Source organism: Neofelis nebulosa, chromosome 12 (assembly GCF_028018385.1).
Source record: "Neofelis nebulosa isolate mNeoNeb1 chromosome 12, mNeoNeb1.pri, whole genome shotgun sequence".
NCBI classification, from domain to species: domain Eukaryota; kingdom Metazoa; phylum Chordata; class Mammalia; order Carnivora; family Felidae; genus Neofelis; species Neofelis nebulosa.
The window spans coordinates 8,897,099-8,917,019 of NC_080793.1; the positions used below are offsets into that span (position 1 = coordinate 8,897,099).

At 46.5% G+C, this 19,921-nt stretch overlaps 1 protein-coding gene across 12 annotated transcripts in view; it reads right to left on the reverse strand.

Moving 5' to 3' along the window:
• Nucleotides 1-19,921, reverse strand: part of RALGPS1 (Ral GEF with PH domain and SH3 binding motif 1) — a 315,600-nt gene that overhangs the window by 47,384 nt on the left and 248,295 nt on the right. For all 12 annotated transcript variants that reach the window (XM_058694076.1, XM_058694081.1, XM_058694077.1 and 9 more), the window contains 2 exons: nt 6,142-6,279; nt 3,543-3,636 (listed from right to left, as the gene is read on the reverse strand). In XM_058694076.1, the coding sequence (XP_058550059.1) occupies nt 3,543-3,636; nt 6,142-6,279 (232 nt within the window). The remainder of the gene's footprint in view (nt 1-3,542; nt 3,637-6,141; nt 6,280-19,921) is intronic.

Here is a 19,921-nt window from a genome sequence, read left to right on the forward strand (position 1 = left end):
CACAAGGAAATCCCCCCAAGTGCTTTGAGCAGAACAGCTTATTCAGAACATGGGTTGAATAAAGCAAGACCTGAAAAATTAGATGGCACAAAGAAGTTAGATGAAAAGGGAGCCTGGGGTCCCAGGGGACCAATCAAGGACCAAATGAATAGATCATCTGGGTGTCTGTCAATGAAGAGACAGAGATTATGATAGCCACTAGAAAGAAGCTGGGGGACATGGAAAGCAGAGAGCACCCAACGTATGGATGCCCGGAGTCCTTGAAAGAGGAAAGCCAAGAAATGGCACAGAAGAAGTCAAAGATAACCCAAAGAATCACTCTGAATTGAAAAAAGAGCATGCCAGGTTCCAGGGAAATTTGGTACAGAACCCTCGGAGCCATTCCTGTTGTTGTGCTTTTGAACTTCAAGGAATCCTTTACCCACCAGGCAGATAAAACAAGTCACTTGCAAGAGGAAAAGGATCATACTGGCTCAGACTTCTCTACAGGAGAAGGGTCCGCGAGTCCTGGGGGAGAGACGCAAAGGCGTGCGGCCCAGCAAGGGGAGGCCTGGTCGCCTGCGGATGTTTTCACGGGGGGAAATCAGAGCATGTGGGACTTGCGAAAACCTGCTTCGTGATGAAATGCAGCTAATAAGGGAGTCATTAAAACAAAGACTCCAGGAATGGGAAAACTGTGGAAGAACACAGGTGGTAAGAATTGAATCTGTTTAGAAACACTAACCAGTAGGAATTATGGTTCCTGAACATGATGTGTATGTTATAAACTTGGACTGTGTAGTAATAATAATACAACTAACAAAAAATTGGATGATGGTGAAGGGGAGGTGAAGGGGAGAGAGGACTGATGTTCTCATCTTTCCTAACCAGTCAACTGACCTTGTGCACGGCAGAGACCCGTGAAAACAGAACTCACTGACTCAAACGTCTTCATGTTTTTCCTGACCTCTCTTGTTAATTTTAGAAGACCCTTTTAGGAAATTATATCTCTTGTGCTGAAGCAATATTTATTTGAAGAGCAAGCAATTCCTTACATTTTATTTCAGTTTCTGGTTAAGTTAAAATACTTTCAATTAAAAATAGCAAGTGTAGCATGGTCCAATTTTAATAAATTCTATCATTCCATCCATCTGTCCATCCTTCTCTATGTCTGTCTGCACTTCCTGTGCATAAAAAAAATGTCCAAAATTTTGTTCGCTTAATGCTAAAGGTCATGTTTTCTAGGTAGTAGGAATTTGGGTAAATGTTCTTAAATAAAATGAAATAGATGAAGAGTCAAGAAAAACAAAGCACTGTTTGGGCCCCTTGGCACAGTGTCTCCAAAGCAGATGGGGACAAGGTGTTAGAAATGCTTGGTCGGGGTACCTGGGTGGCTCAGTCGGTTGAGCATCTGACTCTTGATTCTGGCTCAGGTCATAATCTCACGGTTTGTGAGTTTGAGCCCTGCATCGGGCTCCGTGTAGACAGCGCGGAGCCTGCCTGGGATTCTCTCTCGGCCTCTCCCCGTGTTCTCACACTCTCTCTCAAAATAAGTAAATAAAATAAAAAATAAAATAAAATAAAATAAAATAAAATAAAATAAAATAAAATAAAATAAAATAAATAAAATACAACAAAATAAAGAAATACTTTGTCATCAGGTAATAATGAAGCCACTGCGTCTTTTCGGATGGGGAGCAAGTTTGGGGCATGAGTTGGGCCATGGAGTGTGGGTTCCTCCCGTAGAATCACAAGCCCTGCATGTCCTGTGTCACCCAGAGCCAGGGCCTCCCTGGGGAGGGACCCTCTCAGTGGTCTGGGCCCTGGGGGTGAGAGTGCAGGCTTCTTCCCTTGGCTTGCCCACTTGGGCCACAACAAAGGGCCTTTGTAACATCCAGGCTGACTATTGTTTAGCAGTAAGTGCTGGGGGTGTTCAATGTCCTTCAGAATGGAAGGAGTAATTACTCACAACCTACAGCTTGTCCAAGGATTATCTCATGGTCAGAAGTATTTATAGACCATTTTTCTCCTTAAAGGATATTAGTGTTAATGAAAAACTGCTGTCTCTTTAATTGTACTACCGGCACATGAATGGAAAATATTATCCCAGAACCTAAATGGGAATAATTTCACACTCCAGGGTACTCTTTTTAGGAACAGCAAATGCTTTGTAAGTAAAATGAGCTTAACTGGTGGCAAACATAATTTTAATGGTCATCTCTCGCCTTCATCTGTTGTTGTTAATGATTATGTGATAGATCAAAATTTCGTATTACACTCTGCTTTAGTAAAATATTATACCATAACAACTAAAGACATTATTATGTCTATGCTCCCAAAGATGGCTAATTATTAGAATCACCTAGGGAGCTTTGAGAAAATACAAATTTCCAGGCTCTACCACAAACATATGGTTGGTTATAAAGCTTCCCAGGTGACTCTGATTCACAGCCAGGGCTGAGAACGACTACTGTAGATGTGGCCAGATGTGGAGCTGTTTGAACAGCTGTCCCCAAGGCTCTAGTGAGCAAATCAGGAGTAACCTGGGAGTGTCCCTAGTGACCACGGTTCTCTACAGTTTTCAGTGATTTTGGTGAAGACCAAGTAACCAAACTGGCCAAATTTTCAGACATGAAACTGGAAGAGATTAAAACAAAAAACAAAAAACAAAAACACATTGAATAACGGGATCCGAAGGAACACGGCATGCTAGAAGCAGCCAATAAGATGAGATTTGAAAGAATCCACTGGAAAGTTGACAATTCAGGGGAAATGATCAGTTACAAGATGGTTGAGTCTTGTCTTGATAGATCAGGTCGTACGAAAAGCACTGAGGCTCATAGTTGGCCTCAAGCTGAAAATGAGCCAAGAGGATGTCCAATCAATGTGGCAGACAGAGTTGATACGAAAAATCCTCCTTCTCCCTCTAAATACATAAACATGCTGGATAAGTTCCCAGGTGGCACAAATGAAGAGGGAACTGAAAGCCAGAGTGGGGTGAGTGGAAGATGAGAGCAAAGGACCCACAGGGGTGTTCAGGGACCCGAGTCTACTCCAAAGGGCTGCACGGGAGGGAGACGGGGCCTCGGCCAGTCCCGGATGGCGAGAGTCCTGCAGAAAGCCGGGGCCACGGGGAGCTGCCTCATCCATGAGACAGGCTCTTGGAGGACTCTGTTTGCCAGCCAGCAAACAGAGTATGTATGGCTGGATGTATGGCTAGGATGCTGTCCTTCCAGCCAGCACTGTGAAGGGGGGAGTCACTCGCGAGAATCCGGAGCACAGAGCCTGCGCCATGGAGTCTAAGTTCCCATCACCCATGCGATGTGGGTAAGCCAGGCTGAGAAGTTCACAGAACACCTTCCTCAGAACATGGAGCCTGGGTGGCTGGGGCAGAGCTAAGTGGGAGGAGATGCTCAGACCGTACCGCTTCGGCCTCTGTGGGGCCAGAGGTCACACGACGTGCCTGTGCCTGAGTGTGCGGGCGTGGTGCTGCCGGAGTGAGGTAGCGACATCACCAGCCAATCGCTGGTCCCCAAGGGCCAGGCCAGGGGGCGGGCACTTACTTGTAGTTGTCGTCCTCCACAAACTTCTGGAGCTCTTCGATGTAGCGTACAGACTTCAGGTACTTCTGCACGTGGGGCAGGGTTGTGAGGTGATCTGCAAAACACGGATGAAACCCAGAGGCTTCAGTCTCTCCCCACTTCCAGGCCACATATGAGAAGTGGGCCACATACCCTGAAATCACCACAGGTCCTTGGCTGGGGAGAGAAAGGCCTCCAGAACAGACCAGAGCCAGGTGTTTGTGCCCTAAAACAGGTCTCCGTGGGGTAACTGGGCAGGCCTCCCACCCCCTGCATGACAAGAATGCAAGATGAATGAACAAGGCCCATCCAGCCTGGTGTGGAGGTCCAACCCAGGTCCTAGCACAGCTTGAGAGCCTGGCCCACGGGCAGGAGCTGCTCCATCCAGGTAAGGAAGGGAGGGGTCTAGACGCCTGGGCACCTGCTGTGCTGGGCTAGGTACCAGGTGATTTCCAGAAGTCATCTGCTTTAACTGTCACGTCTGCCTCACTGGGGGGAAATAACATGCCTGTTGCACAGAGAAAGAAACTATGGCAACTGGCAAAGATCACATTACTGAGAAGTGGCAGAGCCAGGTTTCGACCCCCTCCCTGGAAGCCTTGGCCACGTCGCACAGCCCTGTTGCCAGAGTGACTGATGTCAGACGCTCCCCACAGAACTCCACGGTCACTATTCCAAGGGGGCCGAAAACTCTGTGGTCCTCTCCGCCATTCCTCACAGGGAGGGACGGGACAAATTAAGGGAAGAAGGGGAGGCACTAAAGGGGGCTGTGAAGAGGAGAAGAAAGGGGGTGGGGAAGGGCCCTGGCTCTCAGGGACGTGCGTCCAGGTGCTGTGAGGAGCCCCTCATGGCTTCGCCCCTCAACTGTGAGATTTGGAACAGATCCTCTTGTATCTCTAGAGCCTGTGTTCTTTTTTAAAAAAAAATTCTTTTTTAACGTTTATTCATTTTTTGATAGAGAGAGAGAGAGAGAGAGAGAGAGAGAGACAGAGTGTGAGTGGGGGAGGGGCAGAGAGAGAGGGAGGCACAGAATCCGAAGCAGGCTCCAGGCTCTGAGCCGCCAGCACAGAGCCCGACGCGGGGCTCGAACTCACGGACCGTGACATCACGACCTGAGCCGAAGTCGGACACCCAGCCGACCGAGCCACTCAGGCGCCCCTGTAGAGCCTGTGTTCTTGTCCGAAAGTGGGGATGATGACACCTGCTTCCCAAAGCTGATGATAGAGAAGAGGCAGGTATGAAGGTGACGGTGGTATGAGGATTTATTGAACTCTACTCAAATGTTGGAATGCGATAAGGGCTCTGCATGCACGACGTCCCCACTGCTACTGATGGGAAAACCTCAGACTTAGGAGAAAGTGACTTTTCAGGAGGCAGAGCTGAGATTTGAGCTTGAGTCTGACCGCAAAGCCGCGTGTGTCACTGCCCTGCAGCCCGGCAGGACAGTGAGGGCTGATGTACTTGTGAATGGAAAAGGGCCTGGGCGGGGGAGGACCGCACGGGGAGCCCCCAGGGCAGCTGATCTGGAAGTGCCTGTGGAGGGGGCCTTTGGCTTCAACAAGCCCACCCTGCAGAGCCCCACCCTGGCTTCCCCATGGCCTTCCCCAGTGGAGGATGTCAGTTTTCTCATTCCCTGTGAACTGTAGGTGGGGTTGGTTTCCTTCCTGTCCCCCTTTGCTGCTTCCAGACTTTTTACTCCTCCACCCTTTTCTGAAAACCCCACGGAGGCCCATTCCTGCAGCTCTACCACCCATCCCTCTCTTCCTTGCTGACCTCTCCCGGCTGGCACCCTGGTCGTTCCCGCCCTTTCCTGGAGGACTTGGGCACCTGGCTCACAACGTAGTGGCACACGGTAGAGTCCGCCATCATCTTGGGGGAAGTCGACACCTGCATGGATGCCCCACCCAGCGTTCTGACTTCTCAGTTCCTCAACCTCATCTTCGACAACCATCAATCACACTTTGGATCTGGTCATGTGGAGCAGAGCCTGGCTAGTTTTCACCAAGTCATTTCCCTTTTCCTTCCAGGCCCACAGCTAGATTACATTTCCCAGCCTCCCCAGCAGAAATGATGAGCATTATGTACAAATCTGGTCCATAAAATCTACTCTTGGATGATTCTCTCTCTTCCTGCATCTGCCAGGTGGATGTGGAGTCCACCGGAGGTCTCTAAGGCCAGGGGACATGGTGGAGCCACAACGTGGAGAAATCTGGGTCCCTGAATCCTCCTGGAGGAGACCTGCCCAGGGGCTGCCCACAAAGCTCTTCGTGGATGAATGACCTGGGAGCCAGAAAGACCTGGGCGCTGCCAACCCCCAGACGCATGATCTTAGACAAGCGACTGAACAATCTTCAGCCTCAGTCTCCTTCTCTGTAACACAGAGATGGGAACATCTAGTTTTCATCATCTTTGAAGATCAAGCCTATGGGTAAAGGGTCCTGCACATGGTGGGTGCTCAAGATATTAAAGTGAAGAGCTTTGTGGGGACCACCTGGCTCCCAGAGCTTTCTCACTGATGAGGTGCCGAATCCAAATTTCAGTGATGTAAGATTTCACAATTCCAGCAACCAGGGGTACTAACCGTAGCTGCAGGAAACTTGTAAATCAGCGATTATTCGGAGAATGTTGTTCATCTGATTGGATCTTTGTTCGTTTTCCATGATGCTGCCTGAGGCAGGATATGCAGAATCAATGTAGATTAAATCCAGAAGATAGATCCCTAAAATTAAAGAAGATATATAGTAATGGTGGGCACTCGCCATGAATCAGAACAAAACAGCACAAAACAGCACCACTGTGCTAGAAGGTATAAGGGGTGGCTTATGGAAAATCGAGATATAATTCTGACTTCAATTCCAATCCTGACTGCTAATCTCTCACATAGATGGCTCAAATGTAATCAAATATCTGAGTGACAACCAAAATGAATACTGGCAAGATTTCAGCATTTCTAGTTCATACAGCCTCCAGCCACAAGGGTTTTCACCTGTAACCCAACTGGAAAATAAGATGAATACTTGTATATTTCACCAACCAATACATTTAATAGGTTCCAAGGTGTCATAACCAGGACAACGCCCATTTGGACTAAATGAATTTAAAAAAAATTTTTTTTAATGTTTTTATTTATTTTTGAGACAGAGAAAGAGCATGAGCAGGGAAGGGGCAAAGAGAGAGGGAGACACAGATCTGAAGCAGGCTCCAGGCTCTGAGCTCTCAGCACAGGGCCCGACGCAGGGCTTGAACCCACAGACCGCGAGACCATGAACTGAGCCGAAGTCGGACGCTCAACCAACTGAGCCACCCGGGGGGCCCTGAATTCGGTTTTTTATTTATTCACTTAGCTATGTGTCTATTTTTCTATGTACACACACACAAACACACACACACACACACACACACACACACACACACACGCTAAAATCATAAATTAACTACGACAAAAGAAGAAATCAAAAAAGCAACAACAGTCCTTGGTACAAAGAACAAAGGCTAGACAGAGAATTCTACTGAGGGAGCTTAATAAGAAAATATTATGTGATACGAAAACATTGCTATGATAGGTCAGTGGTGAGCCTTAGCACAGCCTCCTGGCATCATCCCAGCTGGAATTTGGGACAAGCCACCTAGCCAGGGATGGGAGAGGAGAACTGGCTGTACAGCATGATCCACACTCCAGGCTCTCTGGGGTTGTGCATGGACAATGTTGGCATATCCTCCCCGCAGCCCTCCATGAGCACTACCACTACGTCTACACTACCGGTGGGCTGAGCAGGAGCAGCGATGTAAAACAGAATTCAAGGCAGGAAACACTGGAGAAGGCAAAGAGGAGTGACTGACCGATGTTAATGAAAAGTGCAGTTGATTGAGAAGATCTAATGACTACAAGTTTCTACACACAAAGCAACATGGCATCAAAATATGTAAAGCAAAAAACTGCCAGAAAGGAGGTGAATTCAACAAAGCCACAATTATAGAGAGAGCTTCGGCATGTCTCTCCCAGAATGTGTGTGTGTGTGTGTGTGTGTGTGTGTGTGTGTGTGTGTGTGCATGTGCGTGTATGCACCTACAAGATATACACAGATACACAGATATATGTACATACCTGTGCATATATGAATACTGACTCACAAAGTTAACAAGGTTATATAAATGAAAATATCAGTCTTTTCAAATACCCATGGGATACTTACAGAAATTGGTTATATATTAGAATATAAAGAAATGCTCATTAAGTTCCAAAAAGTAAATTTAGGAATTAAACAATAAATATAGAAAAAATTCTAACTGATTAGAAAATACACACACACACACACACACACACACACACACACACACATACTCTCTCTCTCTCTTTCTCTCTCTCTCTCTCTCTCATAAGCAACTCTTGGGTCAAAGGAAAAGCAGAAAATAGAAAACAAAAAAATCACTTGAAGATAATGTCAATAAGAGCACTGCGTATCAAAATCTGACCAAATCTGAGATCTGACCAAAGTGGTACTCAGAGGAAAATTTATAGCCTTAAAAGTTTACTATTAACTACTGAGACTTACTATAGATGTAGTTAACCAGGTATTTATTGTAAAAGTTGTGAGTATTTTGCATGGATGGACAATGTATAATGACTTATACATTCATTACCTTATTAATCCTTACAACAACCCATTTTATAGAGGAGGAAAAGGAAATGCAGAGGGGAAGCATAACTTGCTCCGGGCCACACAGCTGGTAAGTGATGGAGGTGGGGGTCGCACCCAAGCCCGCCTCCCCACAGCACAGGCTTCCTGCCACCACAGTGGACTGCTGGTGCTGGATACCATGAGTCATTCGTCTGCTTTAAAAATAGCTACGCATTGTTATGGGAAACCATTAAATCACAGAAACATATGCTAGCACTTCTAATAGGAGCCATTTCCACTTCCTTTCTTTCTAGTGGCACCATGTTTCCAAAATTTTAATAATTAGAAATAATTTCCCTTGTATGGAAGCTCCAAGCTTGGTACGTTGAAATCCACACATGTATTCTTTCTTTGGATCTTGTCTTTCCTCTCCCTTCTTAAAAATGTAATTCAGCTACCTCCCCAGGGATTCAGCAGTGGCAATCCTGAGAATCCCATTACTGCTTCAACCACAACACAAAGTACCCTCTGGTGCTGAGCATGACGCGGTGGGATAGGGGACCCGTGGCACCTTTGTTCCAGTTGCAGATTCTGGGCATATCTGAACCCAGCCGACTGAGTGGCAGAATGAACACTTGGCCAGGAGCAGAGACACTGGGGAGCAGGAAAAGGGAGAAAACTGAGGCTTCTGGAGGCTCTGCTACAAGCTGGGAACTTATTTCCTTACTCACGTGACCCTGCCATCAACCCCTGAGGGTTGAGGAGAAAACTAAAGCTCGGAGAGATTAAGAAACCTGTCTGGGCCTCACAGCGGGTGCGTGGGATTGCAGCCCAGGTCTGTCTGGCTCCCGCCCCTGTGTTCCGACCCACTCACTGGCCCTCAGACACACATGGGGAATCGGCTCTTCTGAAATAACACCCTCAGCATGGAAGGCTTGCTTTGTGTCATCCTGCGAGGACTGCTTCTTCTCAGGTCCCTGGGTGTGTGAACAGAGGCCAGGAGAAGTTCTCCTTCGAAGGAGTGGCACCCCATTTCTACCCCCCAGCTCCCGCTTGCACCCTGGGGACACGGGGAGCTCACTACTCCATCAGAGATCATTCCACTGTGCAGACTCCAATGCTACCCCCTGTCTACCCCCCAGGACGTGGGAGTACAGGCCGATGCCGTGACACGCTGAGGACTGGGGGATGCGCGGAGCGGGGTGTCTCCTCCCAAAGGCCTGTCCCCAGCGACCAGGGCAGACCCTGAGCCCCGGCAATGCCTGGACAGAAACTCCATCTCAACAAGCCTTTTGGTTCCCAAGACAAAAGCTACTCCAAAGGCAGCAAATCTTTTACAGTTAATACTGTGCAAATCCAGAGAAATCTTTTCAGCATTGTTATTAGCCCCTAGCTGGAAATATTTAAAAGCCTAAATCATAATGAAATCATAGGTGCAGCCGCCTCCCACTTGTACTATGCCAGTGCTGTGCTAAGCCCCACATACAGTTAGCACTCACCACAACTGCAATATGATACTTATTTGTATCGTTCATGTATTTAATGTCTGATTCTCCCCATCAGACTTAAAACTCATCAGAGCCAGGAAGTGGGTCTCGCTCCAGAGCTCAATCCCCAGCAGCTGGAACAGAGCACACAGGGGCTGTGTGGTAAACATTAGCTGAATGAAGGAATGCATGAATAAAGGCATATTTTATGTAAGCCGCACAATCACATCATGAAATACATTATGCCCTCATTTTACAGCTGAGGGAAGAGACACTGAGAGTCAAGTGATAACAATAATAAAATAAATGTCATGAATGTATTTAAAAGTTGGCATTTATTTTTTTTAATTACTTTTTTTCATTTGAAAAGTTTCAGGTGTAAAACACAGTGACTTGACAAGTTTATACACTGTGCTGTGTTCACAAGCATGAGTTGCCATCTGTTACCACACGATGCTACTACAATACCATCAACTACAATCATGCTGTGTCTTCCGTCCCCGTGACTTACTCATTCCACAACTGGACGCCTGTATCTCCCACCCACCTTCACCCTAAAATATACTAAAATTAATTTAATGTTTAAATAAACAATAATAATAAAACTGAGCACTTACTATGTGCCGGGTCCTAAACTAAGAGCTTATATTGCCCATATTATGCGTTCGTGACAATAACACAGCTGTCAGGGAGGTTTTAGCTTGATTTTTACAGAAGAAACCGAGGCTAAGAGAGTTGCGTGGCCTGTCTGAGGCCACCCAGCTGGGAAATGGCCGAGGCAGCATTCACACACACGTCTGTCCACCCAGGCTGCCATACTGTCAGGCCTTCCTTTACCCCAGACAGATCTCCTGGTGCCTGACAGACGCCGAGGCAAGAAAGGGGCATAGCGGAGGTCCCCAGGCTATGTCTCTCCCTGCCCACTTTCCCCTGTGGGGTTAACACTCTCCAAGAGGGCTCACGACTGTATTGTGGCCACCTCTCCTGGCCACACCTTCCATCTCCTCCCCACTGGCACCCTGGCACTCATCGTGGCATATGTGTCCCAGGTCTCATCGTCACTGGGCCCACCCAGGCCTGGCGGCCCTGCCAGCTGTGCCACATGACAGGCAGCAGTGGCGTTAAGTGGGACAGTGTGGGGCTTGGAGCCAGGAGACTTGGAACCCTGGCTTTGCCACTTACCAGCTGGGTGGCCTTAGGCAAGCCTTTCACCTCCCGGGACCTCAGTTTCTTGACTGTGATTGGGGTAATGAAAGTGATCTTGAGAGGCCTCCTGGCCCGGGGCCTGGACCACTGAGGTGCCCAAGAAGCTGAGTTGACCCTGAGCCTGCCTCCATGGCCGGGCCCCACTTGGAAGAACGTCGGGACGCCCATGGGAGGGATGCACCCAGCTGGGTTTGCCATAACCGTGGATGGCGCCCAGATGCCGACCACGTGGTGGCCACCCACCTCAGACGGGCCAGTGCTGGGAGATTCCGTCTGGATTGGGACGGCACAGCTGGGATGTCTCAGCTCCCGTCCTATTTATTACAGAGTTCCTGCAGCAGATGATGCTGTGTTAATGGCCTTGTTAAGATGGACAGTAATTGGGCCAGCCACCGGCCCTGGCTGCCACAGGGTTGAGCAACGCCGGGGCCCAGGGCTAGACTGGGAGGTGCAGACGCGTTGCGGGAAACATCTGTAATAGTAACAGCCATGGTCTGTGACAGGAGAGGGTGGCCTTACCTGTACCACCTTGCTCTCACAGCAACCAGCACAGAACGTACTCTCACTCTCCCATTTTACACATTAGGAAATGGAAGCTCAGAGAGGTGAAGTGGCTTGTTTAAGATCACACAGCTCGCAAGTGAGGGGATCAGGATTTGAATTCAGTCTTGCCTAACTCAAAAAATTTGGAACAGAGAGCCATGCCGAGGGCTGGGGGCTGGGAGTCCCTGGCTGGCACAGGGGTGAGAGGGTCCCAGCCACCCGTGCTGTGGCCTGTCCCACTCCCAGAGGATGCTTCTGGCAGCTGCCATCTGCCCCATGGCTTGCCCACTTGCAGACTGGACCTCCTCGGAGATGGACAGCCACCCAGAACATCCTTCTGTTCTCCCTCCTTCCACGCCCCACACAGGGCCTGGTGACGCTCTGCGGCTGTGGATATGAGTGCCAACCAGACTGTCACAGTGGGGCAGAGAGCCCCAGGGCCAGTGGTGAGCAGCCCTCTGCTGGCTCTGCTGTGGACGCCCTCCACAGCTGGGCTGGTCCCAAGCCTGGGGGCGTGTGGCCAAACCTTCCTGCCCGTGAATGCAGGCCCCCCACCAGGGGTGTCCACAGGACGCCCTGGCCCTGAGGAGGGAGTGCCAGGCTGACAAAGGAAGTGCTCTCCTGAACAGACACTTTCTCTTAAGCTGAGAGACACCCATGGTCCGTGGCGCAGAGCCCGCTAGAAGCCGGGCGCCCTCAGCCTCCCAGGGCCAGAACCCGCGGCTGGCACCAGGGCTCTGCCGCAGCCCAGAAACTCACTGCTCTCTTGTTTCTCCCATCGCCACCCGCCTCACTGCCATCCCGAGGCGGGTTTTGGTTTTTCTCACAGAGCTATCTATTTAATAAGGAAAATTCTGCTATGTTGAGGGGAAAAAAGAAAAAACCTCCACAGCATAAAAATATGCCACATTTCCATCTTACACTTTGCATTTTCTCTCTCCTTCTCCTTTAAGGTTTGAGATGAAAGACTTTTTTCCATGTTCTCCTGCTCTGCCTTGAAAAGATCACTTTCCAACTTCAGACATGAGGAACACTGGCACCCAGAACTATACTTGTGTGGTTTGATCACATACGCTGTCTTGATAAATTCCGAATGAAGTTACAAAGCAGCCCCTCATTAGGGTTTCTTTCTTTTTTTCTTTTTTTTTTTTTAAGAGAGCACAAAGCAATTCCGTCTGCTGCAGAGAAGATGTCAGCAGGCAGATCACGCTCCCCATCAGATGCAGAAAACTACGGGTATTAATTAGTGCCCACTCATTAGTATCAATCATGCAAAACACGGACTTCAGAACAAATCCTCACTTAAAGAAGTTTCCTTATATGAAACGTGGTGGAAGCTCACCAACGTCGAGACAAATATTTCCTAGGTCTGCAGGAAGGGGGCGGGCCTGGGGAAGTCACACGTCAGGTGGTCAGAGACCATGTTTCTTGGATGAGCACATGGCCTTGTTTATTTCTTGGTGTTGAGGCTAATGCATCACAAAGGCACGTGGGCAGTCTTGCAGCCCGCACAGAATCCTGGGGTCCTAGGGCAGCCAAATCTCCTCCCAGCTCCCTGAGGTGAAATGAGGAGAAAATCACAGATCCTCTCATGCCACAGGGATTACCTAGTAATCTACAGATGTAGTGGGATAACCTACTGTTTGCTCGTGTTCTCTAGGGAGCCATGGGACTGTATCACATGTGCCAGTATTCTGATCAGCAGTAAGAAAGGGCGTGAGGAGAAGGTATTAATCTGGTTAGTATTATTTGGCTTGTTTTGTGCTGGACACGGTACAAAGTAAATTACGTGTATTATCTCATCAAATCCTTCAACAATTCTATTGGCGGCGGCAAAGAAACTGGCACCTGTGTCTGCCTAATATCCACTCCCAGTGCTTTTGGAAAAGGCCCTGAATTTTCCTCTGGGGGAAACTATACCTCCCATACTCATAATCCATGTGGTTTTGGTAACCCTGGAACGATCCCATTCCCTCCCTGCCCCACGGGTAAAATTGTAAAAATGAACCATTTGGGTAAGAAAAAATACTCCAAGTAATTCAGAGATGAAGGAAGAAATTAAAATTAAAATCACAAACTACCTACATAAAGGGTGTAGCCAAAGCTACCAAATTCTACTCAGAGAAAAATCTATAGCCACAAATGTGTACACTGATAATTAAGAGAGGTAAAAAAGAAATGAACTTAGTGTTTATTACAGAGGACTAGAAAAAGAACAAAACAAAGCAAAAGAAAGTGAGAGAAAGTAATAAAAATACAAAAGCAGAAATAACAAGTTAGAAAAAAGTAAGGCCTCTAGGGTAATAAATAAAACTCAAAGTTGGTTCTTTGAAAAAGTCAAAGTAGACAATTCTTGGTATGTATGATGAAAGGGAAAAAAAAGAAAGAAAACGCAGATGTATAATGTTAGGGATGAGAGAGAAAAAGTATGATTCCAAATATGGAGGGGATGTTAAAATAGCAGTATGTGTCATTTTTATGCCAACGTATTTGAAAATCTGGATGAAATGGGTGCTTACTAGGAAAATCTGCCTTCCCAAAATTGTTTTGAGAAGAGGCAAACACCTTCAACTGTCAGTGCAGAAAAACTATTAGTAATATTGAGAAAATACTATAATTACAAAGCACAATATCCAAATGGCTTTATGGAACCCATCTATAAAACATTAAAAGAGGGGCACCTGAGTTCGGCTCAGGTTATGATCTCATGGTTCATGAGTTCGAGCCCGTGTCAGGCTTTGTGCTAACAGCTCAGACCCTGGAGCCTGTTTCGGATTCTGTGTCTCCCTTTCTTTCCGCCCCTCCCCTGCTCATGCTGACCCTCTCTCTCTCTCTCTCTCTAATAAATAAACATTTAACAAAATTGAAAAAAAATGAAAAGAAAGACTGATCTTATTTAAACTGTTGCAGAAAACAGAAGAAGTCAGAACTATTTGTAGTTCTTTTCATGACTCTAGCATAACGATTATGCCAAGACCTGAGAGAAATGGCATAAAAAAGAGACAAATCTCATTAATAAATAAAGATCCACAAATTGTAAATAAAACATTAGCAAATAAAATTCACCAGTATTTTAAAATAATATTAGCAAATCAAATTAGCAGTATATTAAGGAATAATACAGGAAATAGGCTTATTATAAGAGTGCAATGGTATTTCGTATCTTGGCAGATACTAAAAAGTCACTGATAGCTTTCATATCCATCCCTGGTGAAGTGCTGAGCTAGGAGCAGACTTCCTTAATGTGATAAAGAATGCATGTTAGTAAAATTAAAACAATGTTCTTGATGCAAATGAGTTAAGAATACCTACCATCCTGCTGTCATTTAAATACTATCCCGGAGACACAATCCAACGACATAACACAAGACAAAGAAATGTGTTAGGGGCACCTGGGTGGCTCAGTCGGTTCAGCGTCCGACTTCGGCTCAGGTCATGATCTTACGGTTTCTGGGTTCGAGCCCCGCATCAGGCTCTGTGCTGATGGCTCAGAGCCTGCAGCCTGCTTCAGATTCTGTGTCTCCCTCTCTCTCTCTGCCCCTCCCCGGTTCATGCTCTGTCTCTGTCTCTCAAAAATAAATAAATGTTAGAAAAAAAATTTTTTTAAAAGAAATGTGTTATAAATATTAAAGACACCTATAATATTGCCATTATTTGAAGGTGATATATAATTAGTTATCATATTAGTTATATAATTTGATAATCTAGGACACTAAACTAAAAACTCTTGGTGGTAAATAACAGAATTAAGTTCAAAGAAAATATACATAAGTCAATAGCATTCTTATATACTGGAAATCATCAGTCAGAATATGGAAAAAAAGAAAAAAAAAGAATGGCCATGTGCAGTAAAAACAGAACTATAAAACCCTGGGTGTAAACTTAAAAAGAAAGGTGTAAGATCTATATGAATAAAACATTTGATAGAAAAATTACATAGCACTTATTAAAATTAAATGTTCACATATCCTAGGCTTATTAATCTTTCTTTGAAAATCTACTTCACTGCAATAAAAGCACAATTCACACAAATATGAACTTGTCTCTCCAACTCTATTTTATTTGTCACAATGAGAATGTAACGCTTCGGTAATGAAGATTAAAACTAACGAACTACATCTTAAGGATATGGAAGAAGACGCAAATAATGAAGACAGCTCTAATATGCTTAAATGGGAGGACTCAACATTGTGAGAATGTCATTTATTGCCTAATTAATACATTAACTTCACATGATCCCAAAATTGATTCCAAAGTTCACCTGGAAGAGGTGAGTACATGAAACTAGAACATTTTTGAAAAGAAGAACGAGTCTACGGCCATACCACCCTGAACGCGCCCGATCTCGTCTGATCTCGGAAGCTAAGCAGGGTCGGGCCTGGTTAGTACTTGGATGGGAGAAAAGAAGAATGAGAAGAGAGGCTTGTTATCAAACGTGCTATGAATCCACACTCATCATGCAGTAGAGCTCTCCTCCAGAATCAGACAAACCAAAGGTGGAGAGTAGGAAGCAACAGATGGACACAGACACAGAAATCGAGTGAAGGATACAGGTACATTTTTAGTCAATGGCGTCTGTCAATAAATGGCCTGGGGACAAATGATTATCCGTTTAGGAGAATACGCTGCTAGATGTCTACTTCATTCCTTACAACAGAATAAATTCCAGTTGATTTAGGGATTGAAATCTAAATGGGAAGAAGAATAAACTAGAATAAACTGGAAGAGAATCTTTTTATAATCTTGGGGTATACAAAGACTTAAGTGTGACACAAAACTCAAGCCATGACAGGAAAGGATGACCCACTGGACTCCATCTGAACAGAAATACTTATGCATCATCAGAGAAAGTACCCAGAAGTGCTCAAAGGGGAAAGACAAACGTTCAAGTGGGAAAAATGTCTGCAGTGTATTAGACAATCACTAGTTCTGACATATAAAGACCTCCTATTATAAAGGGAAATAACATTATAATAATTTACTATATATTTTTTTAAACGTTCACTTATTATTAAGAGACAGGGAGAGAGCATGAGCAGGGGAGGGGCAGAGACACACACACACACACACACACACACACACACACACACACACACACAGAATCTGAAGCAGGCTCCAGGCTCCGAGCTGTCAGCACAGAGCCCGACGCGGGGCTCGAACTCACAAACCGTGAGATCATAACCTGAGCCGAAGTAGGGTGCTCTCAACCAACTGAGCCACCCAGGCACCCCAAGGGAAATAACATTATAGAAGATGGTCAGTAAAGGCACCAAAGATGTCTAAGCCTCATTACTAATCAAGGAAGCACAAATTAAAACAAGATTTCCTTTTTCTGGCTATTTATACTGGCAAAGGTTGAAAAGGTTGATAATACTTGGTGTTGACAAGAGTGTATGGAAACAGTCACTTATAAAAGGCTGACAATAGTATAACGTGACAGAAACTTTTAGAAGGAGGGTTTGGCAGTATCCATCAAAAACCTCAAAGATGTGTTTTCCAGGATCCAGCAATTCTGCTTCTAGAAACCTATTCTACAGCAATATTCTTACAAATGAGTAAAATAAACAGAGATTATTCATTACGCCATTGTTGTCGTTTATCATTGTGAAAAACCGCATGGTTCAGAGAAATGATTTTTTATACAAGCAGTGGAATATGACACCGCTAATTAGAAGGATAAAACATATGTGTTTCCAAGAACTGAGATGGAAAGATACCCACAATGTGTTTTTAAGTGAAAACAATCAGGTATGATTTTGTATACTTGTATTGATTCACATACACAGGTGCATACACACAAAGAGGGGAAAGGATGGAGGGAGAGAGGATTATTGCCCAATCTGTTAAAGGTGGCAATCTTTAGGGATGGAATTTTAGGGTTATTTCCTACTGTATAGAATTTTATATTTTTGAAGACTTTAGCTATGAATATGCACTACTTTTAGAAATATAAAAGAGCAAGGTCAGGGGACGCCTGGGTGGATCAGTTGGTTGAGCATCTGACTCTTGATTTCAGCTCAGATCATGGTCTTTTGTTCGTGAGTTTGAGCCCTGCATCTGGCTCTACTGACAGTGTGGGGCCTGCTTGGGATTCTCTTTCTCTCCCTCTTTCTCCCCTCCCCTGCTCATGTTCTTTCTCTCTAAATAAATAAATAAACTTAAAATAAAAAGAAATATAAAAGAGAGCAAGGTCTATCTTCCTTCTTTCTTTTCAACTATTAGAGAAACAAACACTTTCGGGGCAGGGAGGATGGAGATAATATTTTACACAATGATTTCCCCAGCATTCTTAGCTCCTGGCAAAGACTTGGTCTTTAGGTTTTGATTTAAAGGCCACCAACCTTTACAGACTGCCTCTGATCTTGTCTCCAGGCCACCATTAACACTTCCTCACCTCCTGACTCCTCTCTCTGCTTTTGGTCTCCACCTCTGATCCATTCTGCATCCAGTGATCTTTCTAAAACCTAATCAGACCATGCCTTTCCCCAACTTAAAATTCACCCAATGATTTTCCATCCCCACTGGGCAAGTGTTTGTGGTTTTGTGGGTTCTGCACCCTGCCTGCACCTCCGGTCTCTTCTCCTGCTCTCTCCTCATGTGATGCTCCAGCCGAGTGGGCTTCCTGTGGTTCCCTGGATCGGCAGAGGCATGTCGTCCCCTGGCCCACTCAGCCTTCTCCTCCGGCTGTTAGCTGACTCCTTGAAGCGCACTGTCCTCCCCTCGATTACAGTATATATCACACATTCTGTGACAAGGACCTTGTCTTATCCAGCTCTGCAATCTCAAGGGGCCAGAGTGGGTGGCTAGCCTAGCACAGAGTGGGTGGCTCAGAAGATGTTTGGGGACGACTGGACGGGATGTTGGTCTTTACCTGTACATACCTGACTCTCTGGTCTGGCACTGAAAGTCCACTGCTCAGTGGAAGGGCGTGGCCTTGGCTGCAGGGCACCCCACTCCACGGCCACCCCGTTAGGGTCAACCCTGTGTTCTGGCACCTCCAAGCTCAACACCCACATTTCTCTGAGTGCTACAATGGGCTTCCAGAGTAGCTGACGTCACCAAAAGGAAACGTAAGATGATTCCCCCAGTGAAAGCCTCAGAAACCTGCCTCATATTGGGTAGAATCGAGGCTACCCACGTGCCAAGGAAAACACTCTCGAGCTTGTCTTTCCAACGCTGGCTCAGAGATTTGCTACTGTGCACAGAAAGGCTTCCTGGACGTCCGAGGCCACCAGGATCTCAGCCAGAGAGTGAGCTCACACAGACGGCTGCTTCATCCACCAAAGTATTTTCCACTTCCTCTAATGTGCTCACGTATCTGTGACCACACTTCACCTAGTCTTTAAGTGTAACAGAAAATAACTAGGCAAAGGTAAAACTGTCAGATTTATTCACTACTCAATGGAAACTGTGTAACAAAACACAACATTCTAAACCTCAATCACCAATCTCTGCATTCTCTGGAAAACAAGCAACAGATTTTTCAGAGGGTTAGCTAGATCCAAACCAATTTTCACTTTCATAAAGCAAATTCTTTTCTGATTTTGCTTAAATGAAATACTGAAAGACTCCCTGGGCCCCTCTGGAAGAAAAAAGGTATCTGACTACTCATTTATGTGTGGTTTTCAAGCTCAGGTGTTTTCATCACTCTCTTTTTCGCTAGAGATAAGACCATGTGAGTCCCCATACGACTGTGCTAGAAAACCCACTTTCAGGGAGCAAGGGCTTCTCCTGCTCCACAGTGGGGGCCTTCTCCCTGGTCACGCTGCATAACTGAGGTGCCCGGCCCAGCCAGATCTCACCATCCTGGCACCAGCCCGGCCTTTTCCAGCCCTACTCAGGGGTCTGGGTCTGCAGGTTGGGTCGCACCAAGCCGAAGTCAACGCCACCGGGGCAAGAGAAAATTGGCCCCACCAGCAGGGGGCACTAGAAGTACTCAGGCCAGTGCTGGCCCTGGCCTGAGATTGTGTGTTTCGGGTGGGAAGGGAGGGGAGAGGCTGGGGTCCTGCTCCAGACTGGCCCACCCACACTCACTCTCCTTGTGCTGTCTCTCCCCTGCCCACCAGACCCCATTCCCTTAGGAAATGGCTCAAGAAACCTGGTCCCCTTAACTCTGGGCTCCTGGTCACCTTCTTGAGACCCTGACTTCTGCTCTGGTTGGTTCTCCCCACCTCACTCAGTCCTGGCCTCCCCTCTTCTTCACAGCTCACTGCTGTTCCCGCAGGCTTTTGGCCAATGCTACTCTATTAGGCCACTCCTGGCTATGCCATCAGAGGATGCTTTGCAGGGAAGAGAGAGGCCCAGGGAAAGGGAGGCATGTCTGCTGACCAATCAGAAGCAGTGGGGGGCAGGAAGGTGGTAGGTCACTATGGGGAGAGGAAGCTCCAACAGCACAGGGTGGTATGCTTAGGGGCCAGCCCACTCAGTGATGTCCACCTCCTCGTGAAAGGGCATTAGTGCTCCAAATATTTGCTGAGTGGCTCCCCCATTCTAGACACAGGGGTAT